Genomic DNA, 22135 nt, shown 5'->3' with positions numbered 1-22135 from the left:
AGTCAGAGGCAGGGTACTAAAGTGCACGAGCCTGGAAGTCAGAGGACGTGGGTTCCAAGTCCTGCTCTGCCACTCCCCAGCTGTGTCACTTCATTAATAAAAATCATAATAATGGTATTTGTTAAGCACTCACTCCATGCCAAGCACTGATCCAAGCACTGAGGTAGATTCAAGGAAATCAGGTTGCCCCACATGGGCCTCACAGTCTTCATCCCCATTTTACAGGTGAGGAGGTAACTGAAGCCCAGAGAAGTGAAGCGACTTGCCCCAAATCACACAGCTGACAAACGGCGGAGCCGGGATTAGAACCCACAACCTCTGACTCCCAAGCCCGGGCTCTTGCCACTAAGACACGTCGTTCGCTTCCTTCATTCATTCAGTCGCATTTATTAAGGCCATCTTAATTTATATTATTGGCTAACACCCACTATAAAATGCTTAGGGCTGGGAAATCTATAAGGCCAGGCTTGTCCTGAGAGCCTGCACTCGGTTTCCAGATTATGAAGATGCCATGAAACGGGCCTAACGCCTCAGTGAGTCACTGTTTCTGGCCTCTGGATCCAACATATGCACTAAAATTGATTACTCTCAAGCGTAGCAAAGGCCCCAGTTACGGGATTAGAAGACGATTTCAATATATCTTTTGGGAAGAAAAAGTCTCCCCAAATATACCCGCTCTATCGAATCGAAATTCACTGGTCTGTGACTGAAATGGAGTACTGTTCAGAAAAGTGGACTGGGTACCATCTATATTCCTCCCTCGCCGAAAAAGAGATGATTAAATTAAGACCAGAGGTCCTGAGCTGAGTGTTCAATGCCCTCTCAGAATTTGGTTCATTCTTTCCCCTGTCCTCCTTGCTTTCCAAGACTGTATTTCAGCGCACTAATTGTGGCTGTTTGGGTGTCTATTCAACTCACTTATCCCAGCCAGTGAAACTCTGTTAAGGTAAAAAAATAGCTTCAATGATAGTAGACAAACTTCTTTTCCCGTCTCTATCGCTTGTGGTCCTGCCTTGCCACTTTAGCCTCTCAAAGAGGAAGATGTGGTGTTTATCCCGGGACGCCCAATCTTAGGGAAAGGTGGACGGTCGTATCGTTCTGCAGGCCCTCGGTTGAGCGTGAAGCCCGAGCGCGCAGGCCTCGCTATCTGACGGCAATTCGAACAGACGTGTTGGCAGTCTCGCTTTGATTTGCTACTTCAGGTGATCCACTATAGGAGGGTGGACTGCCTAGATCTTCTTGATTCCAATCAGTTCCATCTTCCCAACCAAGATATTTCCCTGGGACACTCTGACACCTTCCTCCGGTAAGCTTATTGTGGGTAGGGAACGAATCTACCAACTCTTTTATGCTCTGTTCTACTGTACTCTCTCAAGCGAACAGTACAGTGCTCTGCACACAGTAAGTGCTCAATACCAAATGACTGTTTAATCAGAGCACAGCCCCAGGATTGGTTGGATAAAAAAAGGCTTTCTTGTGTACTGACAGGGAACGTGTCTACCAGCTCTGTTATACTGTACCCTCCCAAACGCTTAGTACAGTGCTCTGCCCACAGAAAGTGCTCAATATGATTGATTGAATTCTCCTACCACAGCTCTGGACCCTCTACGTTAAAGGGCAGGGTACACATCTTATACTTCTTCGGGCTCTCTCTCAGTCAGTCACTCCGTATTTACTGAGCACTTACTGTGCTAAGTGCTGGGGGGAGGACAATATAACAATAAGAGAGACACATTCCCTGCCCACATCAAGTTTATAGTCTAGGGGGAGCCAAGTGCCTATTAGAATACTCTGCATGCTTTTTGCACAAAAGTAATAGTGAGGAGGAGGAGAAAAGGTAAAGGAGGATACCGTGCTAATGAGTGATGGGTTGATACAGATGGAGTGTGAAAGAGGAATAACAAAGGACCTGGGTGATAAGCCACTGGACATTGTGCGGGAACTCCCGACTACGGGAGAGTTGTCCAGGAGAGATCTGACCTTAGATGCCATGCGCATGAAAAGCTGGTTTTGATCTTCAGCCGTTCCCATCTTTTCACTCTTGACCAGGTCCTTCAGACTTTGATGGTCGTCATTATGGAAGTATCTGACCCTTTCTTTATCTACGTGAGTGGTAGCCTAGGAAGAAGACAAATGTTGCTCTTGTGAAAAGAGAAAAGAACATCAAATTTCAAAACCAGAATAAAAGAGGACGCTAATAATAATGGTACCTTTTCAGCGCTTACTATGTATCAAGCACTGGTCTAAGCATCGGGGAAAATACAAGTTCATCGGGTTGGACACAGCCCCCGTCTCACATGGGGCTCACGGTCTAAGTAGGAGGCAGAATGGGAATCGAATCTCCATTTTACAGATGAGGAAATGAGTCATACCCTTGCCTGTCTATGTGAACATTAACCCGCCTTTGCTCTAAACCCAGTTCCATCTTAGCAACTGTAATTATTATGAAAAACATAAGCAAAAGACGTCACACCAACCAAACATACCATCTGCCTTTTCCTTCTCCCTCCTTTCGGCTCCAGTGGTTCCCCTGGTGAGCTCACAGGCCATGCCCTTCCAGACTGATCTGTTCTCACAAGGACCACTTCGTTGGCTTCCTCGTGAGCTTCAACCTGGGTCAGGGATAGAAATGGACAACCCAAACTATGAGATCGGGTAAAATCAACAAAACAACTGTTTTAAAAAAAAAACACCAAAAACATAACTTGCCTAAATCGTTCAAATCCCAATTCGCCACTGCAACTCAAAATATTGAGGGAAACATTTGATCTTTCATTTCACCCTTCAGTGCTAGTGATTTATGAAAAAAACAACAACTCTCCAATCCATTTACTGTGAAAACAACAGTCACAGAAGCTTTCACCTATCAGTGTCAGAAGCTTGCGAGACATTGCCTTATTTCAATTTCTTTATCGTTTATCCAATTTGTTGGCATTATTTTCAATCGATGATTTTCCAATTTAAAACAAAAATGAAAACTGAAGAAAAAATGAACACGTGGCAAAGGAAGAAAGTCACGAACAAAAGGAGTGAGTTTCTAAAATTCCAGACTAGATTCCAGATATTGCTACACACCATTTGTATGCGATAGACTCAAACCTGAATATTCGCAAAGCCTCCCCCCACAAAAACTCATGTTCCTTATCTGAATGTAAATCGAACGGTTAAAAATCAAAATACAAACATTGAAATTAAATACTGAATTTTGTGAAGATCAACTCTAAAGTGTTTGGTAAGGTGCAACAATTTCCTGCATATTGAAATAAGGGATTCCCATGACAATGTAAGTGCAGTCTCTCTGAAATTAAAGATACCTCACACTTCAATGTCCCCATTTCAATTCCACGCTCAGGAGGGCTGGCCTGCGAAAATGAAAACCATGGCACTAACTGAGTGCTGAAGATTCTGCTATTTTTCACTGGTTCTTTCTGCCCCAGATAAAAATAATCTTTTCCAAGGCTCTCTCTTTGCTAATCCTTGTGGAGATGGTCCTCAAAGTAGCCTTACATGTTTCCAGGTCACGTAAGGGTCCCCCCTTAGGCCCTAAAACCAGAAAGAGCCAAAAAAAAGGTCGCCTGGCTCTACTCCTTTTTCATCATTCCCTTACGTCTGGCCCCAATAATCAATCCAGCATGAGGAGATCAACGATTGGGGAGACTCTGTGGGGAGATGAGAGACGGAAAAGATATATGCGTAAAAACTTCCAAACAAATGCCTGAGAGAGCCTTTGTAAATTGACAATACATGATTTCAGGAAGTGAAAGAATGAATACATTCAAGACAACACAAATTTCCATTATTGCTCTAATGGAGGACCTAACTTTATTAAGCCAAAGTCTTGTGGAACAAATATAATAATAGCTGGAGCCACACGGCGAGCTTTCTCTCCTCCATCATTAGTCCGCTGTTTGCCTTAATCTCACTAGTTCTGGGTTTAATTCCCAATTTAATAGCCAGGCTTTTAAGCTCTATTTACATTTCAGGAGCTTCTAGAAGGTTAGACTACACAGTGTGCTACAACACAATTTTGAAAAGCCGTATAAACTACTTTATGCTAAATTATAGTCCCTTTATTTTTTCTGAGGGGGGAACTGGTTGAAATCACTGCATTTTGGTATTTATGCAACAAACATTTTGAAAGAGAAGAGACATCTAACAGATGCTATGTTCGATACGCAGAACCTTGGCAACTACACAGCAGAAGACGTAACTACAATCAGTCTCCTGAGTAACCTACTAAAACAGTGAATCGTAGTCTCAAATATATAAAACGAGTTAGTATACGGAAATTGATTTCTCAAAAACATGGAATACTATCATTTTGGACCTGTCCCTCTACGAACAGGGTAAGCATTAAGGCTCGTTTAAATTTCTTTCATCTAAATAAAGTCTAGCCAAGCATCTTGCTAAATGAATCAGAGTTTCGTTAATATTTCCTCGGTGCTGATGCCAAAACCGCTGGCAGTTTGCTAACTTTTACTAACATCAGCCTGCAGAGGGGAAGAAAACCACCGCTGCGTCTCGGATAAAGAAAATTCTAATTCACCTTAATAACTGAGGCCCTTAAAAACTTTGGCTTTGTATTCCTTGTTCACTATAACAGCACTTTCCTGTCTGTAGCAAAATCTCTTTGAGCTCTTATTAATTCATATCAATGAATTGCCCAGTGCTCTTTAGAGAACTATCTGTACTTTCTACAGCGCTTGGCAGAGCACAGTGGAGTTGAGAAGTGGCACGGCTTAGTGGATAGAGCACAGGTTTAGGAGTCAGAAGGACCTGGGTTCTAATCCAAGCTCGGGTGGTGCTGTCTTATAATAACTGAGGTATTTGTTAAGCTCTTATATGCGCTAAGTGTGAAGTTAGGTACAATTTAATCATATCAGACACAGTTCCTGGCCCATGTCGGGCTCAGAGACTAAGTGGGAGAGAAAGCAGATATCTGGTCTCCATTTTTTACCAGTGAGGAAACTGAGGCCCATAGAAGAGACTTTCCAAAGGTCTTACAGCAGGCAAGTGGTGGTGTTAGAATTAGAACTCATTTCCTGACTCCAGAATTAGAACTCATCTCCTGTCCCCAGTACGGTCCTCTAACAGTAGGGTTTAAGAAGTGCTTATTGTGTGCAGAGCACTGTGCTAAACCCAGGGAAAGAATACACAGTGGGAATTAGACACGGTCCCTGTATCTCACAATCTAGTCACCAGACCACACTGCTTCTCCACCCAGAGAAAGTCTAAATAAGAAAGGACGTCTCACGACGACGCCGACACGCTTTCGCTATTTCATGTTGGTTTTAAAAAGCAGTTGAGTTTGGAACGGTTCCCCACGGCGGGGGTGGCCAAGCCGCAGCCCGAGAGTCTCACGCGGCTCATTATTCGCCCGCCGTGTGGCTCGTGTTGTGTCACTGATTTGTGCTGGAATTCCCCACGGCGGGCTGCGGGGCCCCGCTCCGGTCTTTCGGTTGTGGCGGAGTCAGTCGGTCAAAGTGTATTTACCGAGCGCTTCACCGTGCGTGCAGGCCACTGTACTAGGCTACTAGGGAAACGCCTTCATCATCAACGTCATCATCGTCATCCCCTCCACTGGAAGATGATCTGGGCCCCTTAAATCTCCTTTTGCCTGCCGACGGGATTTTGATTATATTCTACTTGCTAGGATCTCGGACAGTAGGGTGGAGAAGATAAGGATTTATAAATGGTAAGGGGTGAGAAGCCTGAAAAATCATAAACCATCTGGACGGGGGGAGCAAGATCCATTGTTCAACAAATCCCACCACTCCTGAACTGGGGGAAACCCACTTAATCATGGTAGGTGTAAGTCAAAAAAAGAAAAAAAAGAAAACCCCTTCTTGCCACAGTTGACTTATAGAATTAATTATCCAAGGAAAAGTACTAAGCTGACTTTTTTGTAAGTACTAAAAAAATGCATTAAAATAATCCTAGGGCATAAATTTACTGGGTCTTACTGTTGAAATCAAAAAGTTAGGTGATTTTACAAATTTATTCTTCCTATTTGCCCAGATCACTATTATTTTATATGGCTATTTTTCCTAATTTTCTAAAATTATAATTATAGCATTAATACAGCTTCCATTACCTTCCCTACGCAGAGTTTGAGTGTGCGTGTTTTTCCAAGAAATAAAGGCACACGTACGCCACGAATCCTCGCGCTGACTGCCTCGGTTCTTTTCTTCTGCTTCGTTCAGCTAATTTTGTTTTCTCTGCCTCATACGTCTTTATTAAGAACTGTCTATGATGATCATTCTTCTGTATTTCATTATCCGCATTCTTATGAGTTCTAAAAGATTGTATCTCTCCCTCAAAAATAACACTAAAACTAAATTAAAAGTTGACCCTCTGAATGTTCGGTCTCCCAAAAAATAAGCGCCCCTTCGGTCCCTGGGTCCCAGGTGTCCGAGCATCCGGCAGGGAACCCTGATAGTATTTTCCTTCCCCTCTTCTGCTGGTGACGGCCGTGGTTCGTGGTTTGAGGGGGGGGACACTGCACGACTCACTGATTTACACAACCCAAAAAAGTTGGGGGGGGTGAGTGGACCTGAGAAGACACGGGGTGCGGAGGATGGAAGGGGGAGGCAGCCTGACAGGGAAAGGGATGAAAGAAGATATTCACAGTGGAATCTGGGCAACACCAGAAGTGTTGGAAGTTCTCAGTTCCATCAATCCTATTTCTTGAACCCTCATTTTACTCTGACAGTTAGTTGTTATTCTTCTCTCCACCCTGAATCGCACCGTCATTATTTTAATGGATAACAGAGTATCTGCTAGAACTATCCTATTAACTAGGATATAAACAACTTCACAAGATTATATTGTGTGATGAGCGAGAAAACAGAACTCGGGGGAAAAAATTCTTCCACGGTTTATCGCTTTTCGAGATCAAAATGTATTCATAAGCTTGCAGCAAATAAATTGCAAGTTCTTTGAAAAATCTGCATATTTATTTTCTCAACTTAACTGTATTAATGATTGGAATCGGATAGACTTTTTCTTACAGACAAGCAGACAGGTGGCAGAGCCGGAATTAGAACCCAGGTCCTTCTGGCTCCCAGGCCCGTGCTCCGCTAGGCCACCCTGTTTCCCTAAGTAGAGGTTTTTAGGAGGTGACCTATGGGTTTATTTCATGTACAGCACCGCGGCTGCCCTCCGAGGAGAGAGAAGGAGCATGATATAGTGGAAAGAGCCAGGGCCTGGGAGTCAGAAGGTCACGGGTTCTAATCCCAGCTCCGCCACTCATCTGCTGTGCGACCTTGGGTAAGTCACGTAACTTCTCCGTGCCTCCGTTACCTCATCTGTCAAATGGGAATTGAGACCGTGAGCCCCACGTGGGACAGGGACTCTGTCCAACCCGATTTGCTTGTACCCACCCCAGCGCTTTATACGGTGCCTGGCACATAGTAAGCGCTTAACGTATACCCAAATTATTAATATTATTATTGGGATTTTCTTTTTCCTCTTTTGTCTGATTCCAGCCCTCCCTCTAGTTCCCCAACCTACCAAACCCCTCTGAAACTATGAACCACCAGACTGTTCTCCCAGTGATACCACAGCACACCCACAGAGAAACATCACTTCATTCGGGGACCTGCGGGATCAACTCCAAACATTTCTCACTTCTGGGTACTTTAGGCGGCTCTTCTGAGTTCGAGGATGTGGCCTAAAATGGCGGGAAGCCCACCCTAGCTGTGGGCTTCTCTGGGCTCCCCAATCCCCCAGGCCGAGCCACGTGCGCTGGAGAAACTCCCGAAATTTGTCAAGAGTAATTAACTTTCTGTTTCAGAAAATGGATTACAAATACCAGCTCCATTCAGGCACGGAAAGTGTCTGCCAACTCTGTTGTACTGCAGTCTCCCAAGCCCACAGTACAGCGTCCTGCCCCCGGTAAGCGCTCAATAAATACCATTTATTGACTGATGGAAGGGTCACCCTTGCTGTCGCCTGCTGAAAGTTGCTTAACTTTCCCGGTGGAAAAAATTGTGACGATCCACATTTTATCCATTTTTCCCATTGGCAAAACAGCTTGAAAGTGTATTCAGGTGTTCTCTGCATTCCTCATATGCTGATCGGAAGGAATCTGAAAACCTGTCTTCTTTTTTAATGAAATATTCCACAACCCTTTACTTCTGTGGTTAGGCAAATCACTGCTGCCTTTCCCTGAGCTTTTAAGCTTTCAACATTACTTAGGAGACTTGATTATTCTACGTATTAGTGTCTAGTTACTCTATGCCTTCTCTTACACCTTTCTGAAACATACCAGGCCAACAAAAAAATGAAGTAGAAAGGTAGCCTGCATTTTTTAAACAAGGTGTAATAATACTTTTTGTGAACTAAAGGACAGTATGTAATTAAAATTACAAGCGTGGCTTAGTGGAGAGAGCCCGGGCTTGGGAGTCAGGGGTCGTGGGTTCCAATCCCGGCTCCGCCACTTGTCTGCTGTGTGACCTTGGGCAAGTCACTTTACTTCTCTGTGCCTCAGTTACCTCATCTGTAAAAATGGGGATTAAAAAATGTGAGCCCCACGAGGGACAATCTGATTACCCTGAATCTACCCCAGCGCTTAGAACTGTGCTCTGCACATAGTAAGCACTTAACAAATACCATAATTTTTATCTTCATGCCCAACTGCATTTTAACGCTAATGGAGTAGCGCTGGAAATTGTTCCAGATTAAGTCTGTCTCACAAGGAACTGCCCTTCACATCCTGCAAAGGTAAATCCAGCTCATTTCAAATCTAACCGGGGAGGCAGAGGGGCACTTGACCATTCATTCTGGAAAGTGGTAAGAGACACTTCATTAGGAAAAAGGGCCCCGATTAAAAGCTATAAAGGAGATATCAGGAAAGCCAGGAAAGGGAGCGGCTGAACCAAATGAAGAGAGCTAACGGAAACGACACCGGTGAAATCCACTTTCAGCTCAGCTCCTCTGATAGTACGTGTACAGTCCGTCTTAAACTAGAAAATATAGTTCAAGGCACATTACCTGTCATTTCCTACCATGTGCTATCCCATTCGGTAAATCAATAACACCACAGCCCCCCAATTTCCTGTACCTTAAGGGACCCTAATACACCTTTGAAAAAAGGGTAAAAAAAGGATAGCTTTTGATCGGCACGTGTGCATTTAATTACTTTCGGCATTTATTAAGTGCTTTCTATACGCCAAGCGCCACGTTAAGTGCAAGGGTAGATACAAGAGAGTTTCTGTCCCCCTGACGGCTCACGGTCTAAGAGGAAGGGAGAACGGGGATTTGAGCCTCATTTGACAGACGAGGACACTGAGGCCAAGAGAAGCTAATTGATTTATTCAAAGTCACCCGGCAGGAAAGGGGCAGAGCCAGGACTAGAACTCCGATCTCCTGACTCTCTCCTTCCACGAGACCATGTTGGGTTCCCCAGATAGAAACAGTTAATGCTCAGAAATCACAGCCACTAATTTCATAAGAAGCAAAACCCGGGGTCAAAAATATACCTGCCCCACTATAGGTCAGGCACCGACTGAAATCAGAGAGACAGAGAGAGAGAAAGAGAAAGAGGGTAAGACAGAGGTGATCTCCTGAATTTAAAGAACCCAACCTAGCTTGATTCTCTTTCCCAGATGATCCCATTAAAGGTAGGTAATACCTTGGTATTATAACCCAAAATGCATATAGATATTTACGGCTTACCTCCGCATCAGGTTTCCTCGCTGGAACCTGTTTTCGACTCTCTTTCAATTTCCGGGCCTTTTCAAGTTGGGCTTTAAGTTGTAAAGCTAAGTCCTTTAAAAAAACAAAAACAGACAAGATCATTAGGTGTATTACCGACCATCCTACCACTGTAACACTTACGAGTAGATGTGGATTTTTCTTGGAAACTCATAACCGTGTTGTTTGTTAAGCCCCTACTAGGCGCCAGGCACTGTTCTAAGTGCTGGGGTAGAAACGAGATAATCGGGTTGGACACAGTCCCTGTCCCAATCCCCATTTTACTGATGAGGAAACTGAGGCCCGGAGAGTAAAGTGACTTGCCCAAGGTCACACGGCAGGCCACTGGCGGAGGCAGGATTAGAACTCGGGATCTTCTGACTCCCAGAGGCCCGGGCTCTTTCCACTAGGCCTTCGTTGGGGAAAAACTTCGGTGACCTTATGTACATCATCTCTCATTCTATAGAAATTTCTATAGAAATTTCAAATTGAAAAATACTCACTCAAAAAAAGTTCTCTGAACTTTAATAGCATCTCTTGAAATTTAAAACATTAATTAATGCTTAATTAATCGAGCATTGAATTATTTTTATTCCTGAGGCAATCAAATTGGGCATGATAACTAACACCCTAGAGAATCCCATCCCAAGTCAGAATGATGGGCGAGTTGGAAAATCTGGGGTATGAAGAGCTGAGAATGGATGACTGCACGCTCATCTGCCTAGTGGATGTAAGGAAACCTTATCTAGGAACTACATTTCTCAGAAGGCCACAGACCTACCTATACTAGGATCACTTGGAAAAGAGAATTAATCAAGCTACGTTGGGTTCTTTAAATTCAGGAGATCACCTTTCTCTCTATTAATTAATGCTTAATTTAAGTATTAATTACGTACACAAAATACAATGGAATATATTTCATTTCTCTTTATTTTTTTTTTTTTTTTACAAAGCAATGGACCAAAAAGTCTTCCTTGACTAAGCTCTCGTTTCCCGTCTCTACCTTCAACATCACCTCTGCACTTGAATCTGTCCCCCTTAAGTACTTGATATTCACCCCACCCCCAGATCCGCAGCCCTTCCGTACATATTTGTATCCAGTCCCCATTTCCCCTATCTGGAATTTACTTTATCGTCTGTCTCCCCATCTAAACCCCTTCTGAGCAGGGATGGTGTCTACCAACGCTGCTGAATTGTCCTCTCCCAAGAGCTTAGTACAGTTCTCTTAGTACGGCGATCCCCACAGAGCTTACGAACATATCCGTGATTTATTGATATTAATGTCTGACTCCTCTGTCTCAGTCCAGTGCTCTGCTCACGGTAAGCGCTCCGTAAATACGACTGAGTGAATGAACACAACAGGCTCAAACTCCGTCTTCTCTTTCCTTGACCGACACTCAGACTGTTTCAAAGCTCAATAGTCTCAACAGGCACGTGGCCAGATATGGATCGAAAGTGGCCGTAACAGGGTTTAGAAAAGATTTCGTCGAGAGATTGATCTGGGCATTCATAATTCACTCCACCCACCGCCCCCCATATCTTTTCTCTTCTTTCTGTAATTCTCTAATAATGATGAAGGGAATCTAAGTGGAACCATCACTTCCGACCAGTACCTTCATATCCAGATTTTTTTAAAAACCCACCAAAGCCAAAAGGGTCAAATTGCAGGTACCAAAAACTTCACGCAGGAAAGGGACTCCGCTTTAATTCCCACCTGTGCGGTCTCTCCCAGAATTTAGTACAGCGCTCTGCACAAGGACAACGCTTAATAAATACCATTTTGAGCATTACTAGGTCTCGAAGTCCCAGAGGGTATAACGTGTCTTGGGTGGAGGGGGCCATCACAACAGCTCTGATGTTTCCTAGGCACCCTCGTTTTCCGATCCAAACCCCAAAACATGAATAAAGTTCAATTAAAATCAATTCAGAGAGAGCATTTGGAACATTCCTTTTACATACGCCATATATATTTCACATCAATTTTCTCTCAACCATGTTTTTTAAAATGAAAGTTTCGTAAGAGCACTGACCATATAATAATAATGTTGGTATCTGTTAAGCGCTTACTATGTGCCGAGCACTGTTCTAAGCGCTGGGGTAGACACAGGGGAATCAGGATGTCCCACGTGGGGCTCACAGTCTTAATCCCCATTTTACAGATGAGGTAACCGAGGCACAGAGAAGTTAAGTGACTTGCCCACAGTCACACAGCTGACAAGTGGCAGAGCTGGGATTCAAACTCATGACCTCTGTCTCCAAAGCCCGTGCTCTTTCCACTGAGCCACGCTGACCATATCTTCCCATATGAGGCAAACTGAAAGTTCATTAAATCAGTGTTAGGTGCTATAATGATAAGTGGCCCCAGAATATTGGAAACCACTTGATGGGCTGCTTGTGATAAGGGATTGTATTTTTTCTAAATCTGTAAAATCTCCTTAAGGAATCTTCAATATCAAACTTTTAATAGTTCTCTATCAAAAATAACAAAATCCCAGTTGTGACCCCAGTTTTTCCTTTTAAAGATGGATATTAACTCATTAACAGATGCATTCACTGACTACTTCGTAAAAATCATTATATTAGGCATTAAGGTGAATTACGAGAGAAATACATAATGATAATGTTGGTATCTGTTAAGCGCTTACTACGTGCAGAGCACTGTTCTAAGCGCTGGGGGAGATACAGGGTGATCAGGTTGTCCCACGTGAGGCTCACCGTCTTAATCCCCATTTTACAGATGAGGTAACTGAGGCACAGAGAAGTTAAGTGACTCGCCCACAGTCACACAGCTGACAAGTGGCAGAGCTGGGATTTGAACTCTGACTCCCAAGCCCATGCTCTTTCCACTGAGCCACGCTGCTTCTCTGATACATGATACCAAAGCAGAGTTCCTGCTGCAAAGAAATAAAGTGTAACTGGGGAAAGACAAGCAAAGAAAAAAAGAAAACGATAATAATGTTGGTATTTGTTAAGCGCTTACTATGTGCAGAGCACTGTTCTAAGCGCGGGGGTAGATACAGGGTAATCAGGTCGTCCCACGTGAGGCTCACAGTTAATCCCCATTTTACAGATGAGGGAACTGAGGCACAGAGAAGTTAAGTGACTCGCCCACAGTCACCCAGCCGACAAGTGGCAGAGCCGGGAGTCGAACTCATGACCTCTGACTCCGAAGCCCAGGCTCTTTTCCACTGAGCCACATTGCCTCCCACAGAACGATACCACAGAACGATCACCACAGAATCACGCTCTTATAAACATAGAAGGGCATATACAATTTATGACTAAAAACTTATAAGCATGTACAAAAGTACCAAGGAATCAGTAGCTTCAAAAGGAGAGGAGTAGGCTTTTTAGCAGTGTTTTGCCCAAAATGATGATGACGATGATAATGATAATACTTGTTAAGCGCCTACCACGTGCCAAGCACTGTTCTAAGCACTGGGGTAGATACAAGCTAATCAGGTAGGACGCAATCCCTGTCCCACGTGGGGCTCACTCTCTTTATCCTCATTTTACAGGTGAGGTAGCTGCGGCCCAGAGAAGTTAGGTGACTTGCCCCAGGTCACGGCGCAGGTATGTGGCGGAGCCGGGATTAGAACCCAGATCCACCGGACTCGCAGACCCACGCCGTATCCACTGAGCCACGCTGCTTCAAAGCAGCGGATAAGGAAGACATTTCCAGCGTTGAAGGCCACGACTGAGCGGTGGCTAGGAGGCAGAAGGGCTAAGAGAAAGGATAACTCTCCTCCGAGAGTCCTTCACCAATTAAGCCCTCCTTTCCCCGTCTCCGCGTCCCGCATCCATTTGGATCTGTACCCTTTGGGCGCTCGCTATTCACCGCCCCTCAGCGCTTCTGTCTGTAGCCACAATTTATTTATATTATCGTCCGCGTTCCCTTCTAGAAGAAATAATAATTGTGGTACTTGCTAAGCGCTTACCGTGTGCCGAGCAATGTTCTAAACGCGGGATACAAGCTAATCAGGGTTGGACACAGTCCCTGCCCGACATCGGGCCACATTCTTAATCCCCATTTTACAGATGAGGCAACTGAGGCGGGCGAAATGATCTGTCAAGGTCAGACAGCAGATAAGTGGCGGAGCCGGGATTAGAACCCAGGTCCTTCGGACTCCCAGGCCTAAGCCGCGCCGCTTCTCCGCAACGAAAGCTCGCTGTGGGCAGAGCCTGTGTCTACCGACCCTATGGCGCTGTACTCTCCCAATCGCTTAGCGCGGTGCTCTGCACACGGTAGCCACTCAATAAATATCCAATGACCAATAACTCCAAGCTCTTCTGCGGGCGGGCGTAAAAAGACCGTAGCAGGAGGAGGACGGGGCAAAAGAAAGCACAGAATTACCATGTTTCCCATTAGTTCTGCCTTGACAATTTTAGCCCCAAGTCGGTTCATCTCATCTTCAGTGAGTACCTGAGTAGGTTCATCCTCTGAAGCGCCTCTGATTGAAAACACGGAAACATTACGGATCGTAAAAAAAAACAACGCAAAAAACCCAACAAAATTGCATTTCAAACCCTGAACGCAGACGTGCTGAACTACAAAGTAAAAGCTCGATTACCCAACACTCATGGGCTAAAGGCCAGACTGGAGCCGTGAATATTCTGGAAAATGTGGGTTTCTATCTACAGAGTGTTATTCTCTGAAACCAACTGCAGGTGGAAAAATACTAGATAAAAAAATAAAATAAAAACAGACTAAAAACTTCAAGAGTGGAACAGTTAAAGTCGTGGGTAGTCACGGGTTCTATGAAATGAACACACCGTAAACGAACTAAATAACGATACTAATAAAGGTATTGCTTAAGGGCTTATTTTTTGGCAAAGCAACGTACTGAGAACTGGGATAGATACAATACTGTGTCTGTTGATCGTTGCACTCTCCCAAGCGCTTAGTACAGTGCTCTGTCCACGGTAAGCGCTCAATAAATACGACAAGGAATGACCCACTGGGCCATGCTACTTCTCCAGCTGGGTCACAGGCAAACCTGCTCCCTGTTGCTTGGCCAAAAGAGGTGAGCGCCGAGCTCTCGGTTCTGGCCCCCAGTCCCAGCTGGGGCTCCTGAAATATTTCCCCGAGCACGTCCTGCGGGAGAAGCAGCACGGCTAGTGGATAGAGCACGGGCCTGGGAGTCAGAAGGACCTGGGTTCTAAACCCGGCCCGGCCACACGTCCGCTGTGTGACCCTGGGCAAGTCGCTTCACTTCTCCGTGCCTCAGTTCCCTCATCTGTAAAATGAGGGTGAGAGTGTGAGCCCCGTGTGGGACAGAGACTGTGTCCGACCTGATTAACTTGTATCTACCCCAGTGCTTAAAACAGTGCTTGGCATCTAGTAAGCACTTAACAAGTACCATAATTATTATTATTATCCACCTCAGCGCTTAGAACAGTGTTTGGCACAAAGTAAGTGCTTAACAAGTACCATGATAATAATAGTATTAATAATAAGAGGAAGAAATATTAAGGGCTAGTGACTGATGACTTGAGCACGTCCCTACGTTTAGAAAATTTCCAAACATTTAAAAAAGTTTAAAACTGAGTGAGGTGGAGGATTCTAGGAAAACATTCATTCATTCAACAGTATTTATTGAGCACTTACTATGTGCAGAGCACTGTACTAAGCGCTTGGAATGGACAAATCGGCAACAGGTTGGACTTGTGGTGTAGGCTGGGTCAGGGAAGTCCCTTGGACTAGTAGAGGGAAAAGGACAGAGGGAAGGGAGTAATCGGCAGGGAGGCTTATATTGAAGCTGCTTCTGGATTTATCGATTTATATTAATATCTGCCTCTCCCTCTACACTGTAAGTTCGCGGCAGGCAGGGAATGTGTCTGCTTATTGTTATATCGTACTCTCCCATTTGCTCAGTACACTACTTTGCGCACGGTAAGCGCTCAATAAATCCAACCGAATCAACGAATGAATGAATTTGAATCCACGGGAAAACTTCTGCCACGACAGATCGCTGGCAAATCGAGGAAAATGCTACTGTCGTATCCCGGGGGACATCTAAATCTCACAAAGCGAAAACAAAACAAAAATCACAAAATACCCAGGTAACAAAGGCTTCGTGTCCAGAGAGGATTCTCTCTTCTCGGGAATGCCTCGCAGATTTTCCCCTTCTGACTTCTGTCTCGCATCCTTTGGAATTTCTCCTCGACTGCCGCTAAGTACTTTTTGATCTGGACTATGCCGTTCTTTTCTCCCTTCCGTTAAGCTCCACGCCGGAGACGTCTCTTCGCTCTTTTCAGTGGGTTTTCGAAAACCGCTGCGCAAGGCGCTCTGAGCCGACGGAATCCGAGCTCCGTGCGGTTCGGTTCCTCTGCTCCCGCTCCGCAGTGCCGATTCCTCATCGTCGGAAGGTTTTAAGAATTTCGGTTTTAAGTTTCTGAGAGCAGTCACCTCGTCTCTTCTTGAATTCGAGTCCCTTTGGTTTAGGTGACCGGATTCTTTTCTGGACGAGTCTGTAGGTTCTGATTTATAATCTCTTTCATCTCCTCTAGACCGGTCTCTGTCATCCACTCGATCTCTGGCAACATACATTCTTTTATCACGATCCCTTGAGTAATCCCTAGATGCATTACTCCTTTTCGTATCGCCTCTTCCGTGATCTTCTGGGCTTCCTTCTTGCTTTTCCCATCCACTCGGGTCTCCGTCTCTTGGTTTTCTCCAACGCTCTCTTCTGGACGCGTGAGTTTTTGATGCTGCTTTTTCAGCTTCCTCTAATTTTGACTGAAATGTCGCCATTGACTACAAAAAGCAAGCAAGCAATTTTCCCTCGGTGAGAAAAAGACAACAAATCTGAAGGCCTTTCATTATTTTATAAACACATTACCTTATGGACATGTAGCTAATATGAAAAAAAAAATCTTCACCAGAGGATAATTTCAAGGTTAGAGGACTTATTTCACAAATGGAAAGAAAAATAACCCCCCAAAAACCCACAGGCCTTTCATAATTAGATTTCTCAACTGACTAAAAATGACATTCTCCCCTAAGATATTTACCCCATATCTTTCAGCAACAACGTCCTCAAAACTTCGATTTTGTTTCTCGGCTTGTTCCTTCATTCTTTGATAAGATTTTCGAAGCCAGCTTAATCCACCATCTTCTATGACTGTCACTAAAGGATAAAAATAGAATAAACTTGAGTCGATGCTTTTCGATCTCATTTTCACAATACAGCGCCGTATTAATCACGCTGTCTGTGGCGTGAAACAATTTCAGTAATTGAGTTTTTTAGCTGCAATTATTTATAGAGGGTGACATAACTATATCACTATGCTTTTTCTGCAGGCAAAAGGAAGTTAAAGATAACAATTCTAACTTTATTGCATGTTAAAATAGTAATATTGTCCGCCTGGGATCAAAGCGCATTTAGCGAGCGCTTACTGAGTGCAAAGCACTGCACTAAACGGTTGGGAGAGTACAGTTCAACAACAGACACATTCCCCGCCCACAATGAGCTCACCGTCTAGAAGAGGAGACAGACATTATCAAATGATCAAACAAATTCTCACAGGGAAATGACACAAACACAATGAAAACTCACATCGAGGCAGAATCAAGGGCACATTGAAAAGTTATTATTATTATTATTATTATTGTGCTTGTTAAGGGCTTACTATGTGCCAAGCACTGTTCTAAACACAGTCCCTGTCCCATGTGGGAATCAGTCTCAATCCCCATTGGGCAGATGAGGTAACTGAGGCCCAGAGAAATGAAGTGACTTGCCCACGGTCCCACAGCAGACAAAAAAAAAAAAGAAGTTACTCCGAGAAGAGGTAAAATAGCCAATGGCCTTTCCAGGCCCAACTGCCCGTCCAAAGGGTCGAGCAGATCAGGTTTGCCGACATTCTACACCTTTCTCGTCGTCACGCTGAGGATTTATGCAACGTCTACACGTTGTGCAGACTCTACTAGGTATCTGAGAGTATTAAACAGAACCTCTTCCAGAGTTCAGAATCTAAAGGAGGAGACAGACAGACAGGTAATAAAATAGAGGAATATACATATAACCCGCAATGACAGAAATTAGTAAGAAGGGAATAGATGGAATAAACTGGGTTATACACTTCAAAGCTCCAATGGCAGCTAATGGGATGATCTGGTTTTCAAATCCCGGAGGATTCCACTATATATCAGAGGCAATAATGATCACTACAATCACATCCGCTGTTCAATCAGTAAATTCAGTGAGGAAGCGGGACCTTCCAAATTCCAGTTTAGTTCTTGTACCCGTTATACATTCTGCCGGATCCATCGATGGTATTTATTGAGCACTTACTATGTGCGGAGCACTGCATTAAGCGTTTGGAAGTAGACGTGTTCCCTGCCCAGTCTAGATGGTAATAATTTAGGACTGTAAACTCGTTGAGGACGGGGAAAGGGAATGTTTGTTCTCTCCCAAGTGCTTAGTGCAATATTCTGCACCCGGTAAGCGCTCGATAAATTTGACTGAATATTTACCGACAAATGTAGTTTGTCACATAAGGAACTTGCTCTTACCTTTAGCCACCGATGACACGTGTTCTTCTGGGGGTAGGCCAGTTCCACCATCTTTCCAGTAGGGATTCAGCTCCCTTTCCAAAAGCCTAGACTGAAACCAGCGACATTTTCAATGCGTAGAACTCCGAAGCATAAAAAAAACAAAAACGCACTGCAGCACTGCCCTAATCCCGTGGTATGTTTACCCCAAACTTAGATTTACACCAGAGAGAAAGTCGATAACCGAGAGGTTGACAATTTTCCAGGAATGCCCATGATTATCTTCCTTCAACCTATAACCTCGATTTACAATATCAACTAGATTCTTGGATAACTATACATAAAACATTTGGATGTGTCATTCCTAAGGTAAGCACAATAAAGTAAATATTTTTTTCAACATTTTGTTGGGCTGTTTCCATTTTTGGAAACACAAAGCAATATATCACTTGCACTCCATAGAGAATTACTGCAAAATTAGGTGATATTTTTCTGTCACTTTAGATGTTTCCCCTTAACTACAGCATGTTAAAAAAACCCAAACAGGATCTGGTCCAGTTATACACTGAAATATTCAGTTATTTTATCCCAACATCCTAACGGAGCTTGAGGGGAACTGTGCAAGCTATGCCTCCGGGCAGGTTCTTGAGCCCGAGAATTCGGGAAGCTTAGCCGGCTTTGAGGAATTAAGTGCTTACTACGTGCCAAGCACTGCTGTGAGCGCTGGAAGAGATATACGGCAATCAAGTTGGACGCAGTCCCTGTCCCACGTGGGGCTCACAGTCTGAGGACAGAGAACAGGGACTGAATCCCCGTTCTGCAGAGGAGGAAACCGAGAAGTGACTCGCCTAAGGTCACAGAGCAGGCAAATGGTGCATCGGGGATCAGATCATTTTCACTTTATTTTTATTCTTCCTCTGGGTCCCGGTTTGTGCAAATAACGTTTGTCTCTCTGCCTCCCCTATTAGACTGTAAGCTCCTTGATGGCAAAGAAGATGTTCTTTGTTTCTACTGTGCTCTCCCAAGGATTTTTCGGGGGTGTCTACGTCCCTTCTTTGGTATTTTGCTACATCAATTATGAAGTATTAGTCTCAGGATTCCCTTAGGAGACAGAACGGGTTCTTTAAGGAGGGAAAAGGGAAGGAGAGAAAATCCACAGAGGAGGAAGAATAGCAGGACAGACTCCGTACTGGGGATCCGATGCATCTGAGCTCTTCCTGGCTCCCCCGTTACTCTTCCTCAAAGTTCCCCCGAGCCTATTTTCTCTTTGTCTATTCAACTGTTCCTCAGAAGAAGCGGCAGAAGAGATCTTGACTTCTCAAAAACACCTTAGGCACGTTTTTGTTAATCATCGTCTTCACCATCAACGGTATCGACTGAGAGCTGACCGTGTGCACAGCACTGTATTATGCTGGTGGGAGAGTACGATACAAGTGTCGGTAGATTTGTTCCCTGACCACGATGAGCTTACTTTGTTAACAGAGCAGAACTTTTTGAATTTATCGCCCTGCCTTGAACATAGTCAGACATCTCCAAACCCCGGATGAGTAACATTTAACTAGGCAATAACAATAATTACGGTATTTGTTAAGCGCTTACTACTTGCCAAGCACAAAAGCATTTTTATTTATTTTTTTTTGCTCCAGGAATATCTCCTGAAAAGGGAGGCTAGATTTTGTTTTATTCGGCGGATTTAAAAAGAAATGGGGAGGTGAATGAGGGACGAAGAAAAGGGGGTTGGGTGATGGGAAATGAATTAAGGAAAGATGGGTGAATGAGGGCCAGAAAAAACAAAATAGAAAGACACCAGGAGGGAAGACAGCCCGTTTTGAACCGGAGTTTGCTATTATTAGAAAGGAACAGGGTACCGGGAAAGCTTGGGAGGCAATCACGGTGACTAGCAAGTGACGGAAATACGTCCGATGGATAAAGACTGGCAGAGAGATGAGAAGCCCAAGTGTGACACCAATTTGGCGGGCTGGCTGCAAGAGTTCTGGCAGGTCAGTGAACTGAATAGCAAGCTAGGAGTCTCCAAAGCTATTCTCACAGGTAAATTAAAAGACAACAATGCAGAGGCCCAAATAGGTAGACGCAGGTATAGCTCTATATTGACGTGTAGATAAATGCAGTCTTGGAAGTAGTTTTCCAAAATCCTTGACCCTCAAAATTATATAGGGGGCACAGCCTTCAAACAATCAATCGACCGGATTTATTGAGTGCTTATCGAGTGCGGAGCACTAAACTAAGAGCTTGGGAAAGTATGATACAAAAGAGTGGGTACACACGTTCCCAGCCCGTAATGGAGGGGATGTTCTTTAGGCTACGATCTATTTAAGGAGCATATTCTATACAGGAAAAATAATTCACCTACTTGAACTTTCACCCTTCTTTCATTCACAATAAGTGCGGTATTGAAACACCCACTATGTGCTAAGCACTGTACTAACCACGGGGTTGGATAGACTATAGGCAGCTTAGACACAGTCCCTGTCTCAAGTGCAACTTCTTTCATATATCCAAATAACAGTTCCCATATTCAGACAATTTCTGAGGTATGGAAAGACATTTGTCCCACCGTTTATATTTAATATTGGAAAACCTAGGCGTTTTTTGAAACATGCTCTCTGAACTCAAGGGGGAAAAGTCACCAAGGTCACGGTCAAAAATTTCCTTTACCTGTTCAATCGCTTTTGCTTTCTCTTGCTCCATTTTCTTCTCTGCCTGTTTTTCGGCTTTGAGTGCGGCTGCCGACACAGTTTTCATAGACATAAAATCTAAGGTCATCCATTCGTCTCTCTGTGAAGAAAAGCAATTGGATTTGCAGAGGGGAAAAACAACATCGGACCACAGTCGCTATTTGATTAACACATCTTATATTGCTCTGTGAATTCAAAAATTAGGGAATTAATTTTTACACATAATAATGTGACTGGAAAAAATCACCACGGGTATCCCTCACAGTTCACTGGGAATGTATTTTGAGAAAGAACAGTGCAAAGTCCAGTTTTACACAGTAAATGGGAACTGAGGACCCGGATGAGACATCACCAATTTACGCAAAACGTAGAAGCTACGCCCAAGAGTCTAAACGTAGGCCAGCAAAACTCTCCCTAAAAAGTCGGGGGTAAAAAGCTCAGTCTCGGGTCTGCAAATAGCTCTTTCCTTCACCCTGTGAGGAAGTTCACGAGGATATTCTCTGACAAACACTGTTGAGACCACGGATCGAAAACATTCCCGTGTCCTTCACCCTATACAGGGGACGGCTTTCAAGTAAAGGTACAAGTTGAGTAAAAGAAAACCCCGATCTTCTTCCTAAAAGGAAGTTCGTAATCAATTAATCAACCCTCCAAACGACCCCAAATCAAAAGACGAGGAGACTTCAAGCAAGGAAAATGAAGGTGATGAATATAAACAACGGAGAGAGGAAAATGAAAACATCATCATCATCATAATAATGATGTTGGTATTTGTTAAGCGCTTACTATGTGCAGAGCACTGTTCTAAGCACTGGGGGAGATACAGGGTCATCAGGTTGGCCCACGGGAGGCTCACGATCTTCATCCCCATTTTACAGATGAGGTCACTGAGGCACAGAGAAGTGAAGTGACTCGCCCACAGTCACACAGCTGACAAGGGGCAGAGCGGGGATTCGAACCCATGACCTCTGACTCCCAAGCCCGGGCTCTTCCCACTGAGCCACGTTGCTTCTCTGCGGTTAAGTGCTTACTATGTGCCAAGCACTCTACCCAGGGCTGGGGTAGATACAAGATAATCAGGGGCTCCCAGTTTAAGCACAGGAGGGAGCACAGGCTTTGACTCCCCACTTTGCAGCTGAGGAAACTGAGGCACAGAGAAGTGGAAGTGACTTGCCCAAGCCCTGTACTCTGTCCACGAGGCCACGTCGTTTCAGCATCAAAGCAGCATGACCTAGTGGACGGGGCACAG

At 44.3% G+C, this 22135-nt stretch overlaps 1 protein-coding gene across 1 annotated transcript in view; it reads right to left on the bottom strand.

Moving 5' to 3' along the window:
* CWF19L2 (CWF19 like cell cycle control factor 2) overlaps positions 1 to 22135 on the bottom strand; it is a 58459-nt gene that overhangs the window by 28312 nt on the left and 8012 nt on the right. Inside the window, exons 5-12 of the mRNA XM_007666833.3 lie at positions 20867 to 20986; positions 18212 to 18302; positions 16711 to 16826; positions 15756 to 16453; positions 14051 to 14147; positions 9679 to 9771; positions 2487 to 2612; positions 1981 to 2118 (exon numbers count right to left, since the gene is read on the bottom strand). Coding sequence (XP_007665023.2) covers positions 1981 to 2118; positions 2487 to 2612; positions 9679 to 9771; positions 14051 to 14147; positions 15756 to 16453; positions 16711 to 16826; positions 18212 to 18302; positions 20867 to 20986 — 1479 coding nt within the window. The remainder of the gene's footprint in view (positions 1 to 1980; positions 2119 to 2486; positions 2613 to 9678; positions 9772 to 14050; positions 14148 to 15755; positions 16454 to 16710; positions 16827 to 18211; positions 18303 to 20866; positions 20987 to 22135) is intronic.

This window comes from Ornithorhynchus anatinus, chromosome 20 (genome assembly GCF_004115215.2).
Source record: "Ornithorhynchus anatinus isolate Pmale09 chromosome 20, mOrnAna1.pri.v4, whole genome shotgun sequence".
In the NCBI taxonomy this organism is placed as follows: Eukaryota; Metazoa; Chordata; class Mammalia; order Monotremata; family Ornithorhynchidae; genus Ornithorhynchus; species Ornithorhynchus anatinus.
The sequence above is the reverse complement of the archived record's forward strand: the minus strand, read 5'-3'. Positions and strand labels throughout refer to the sequence as shown.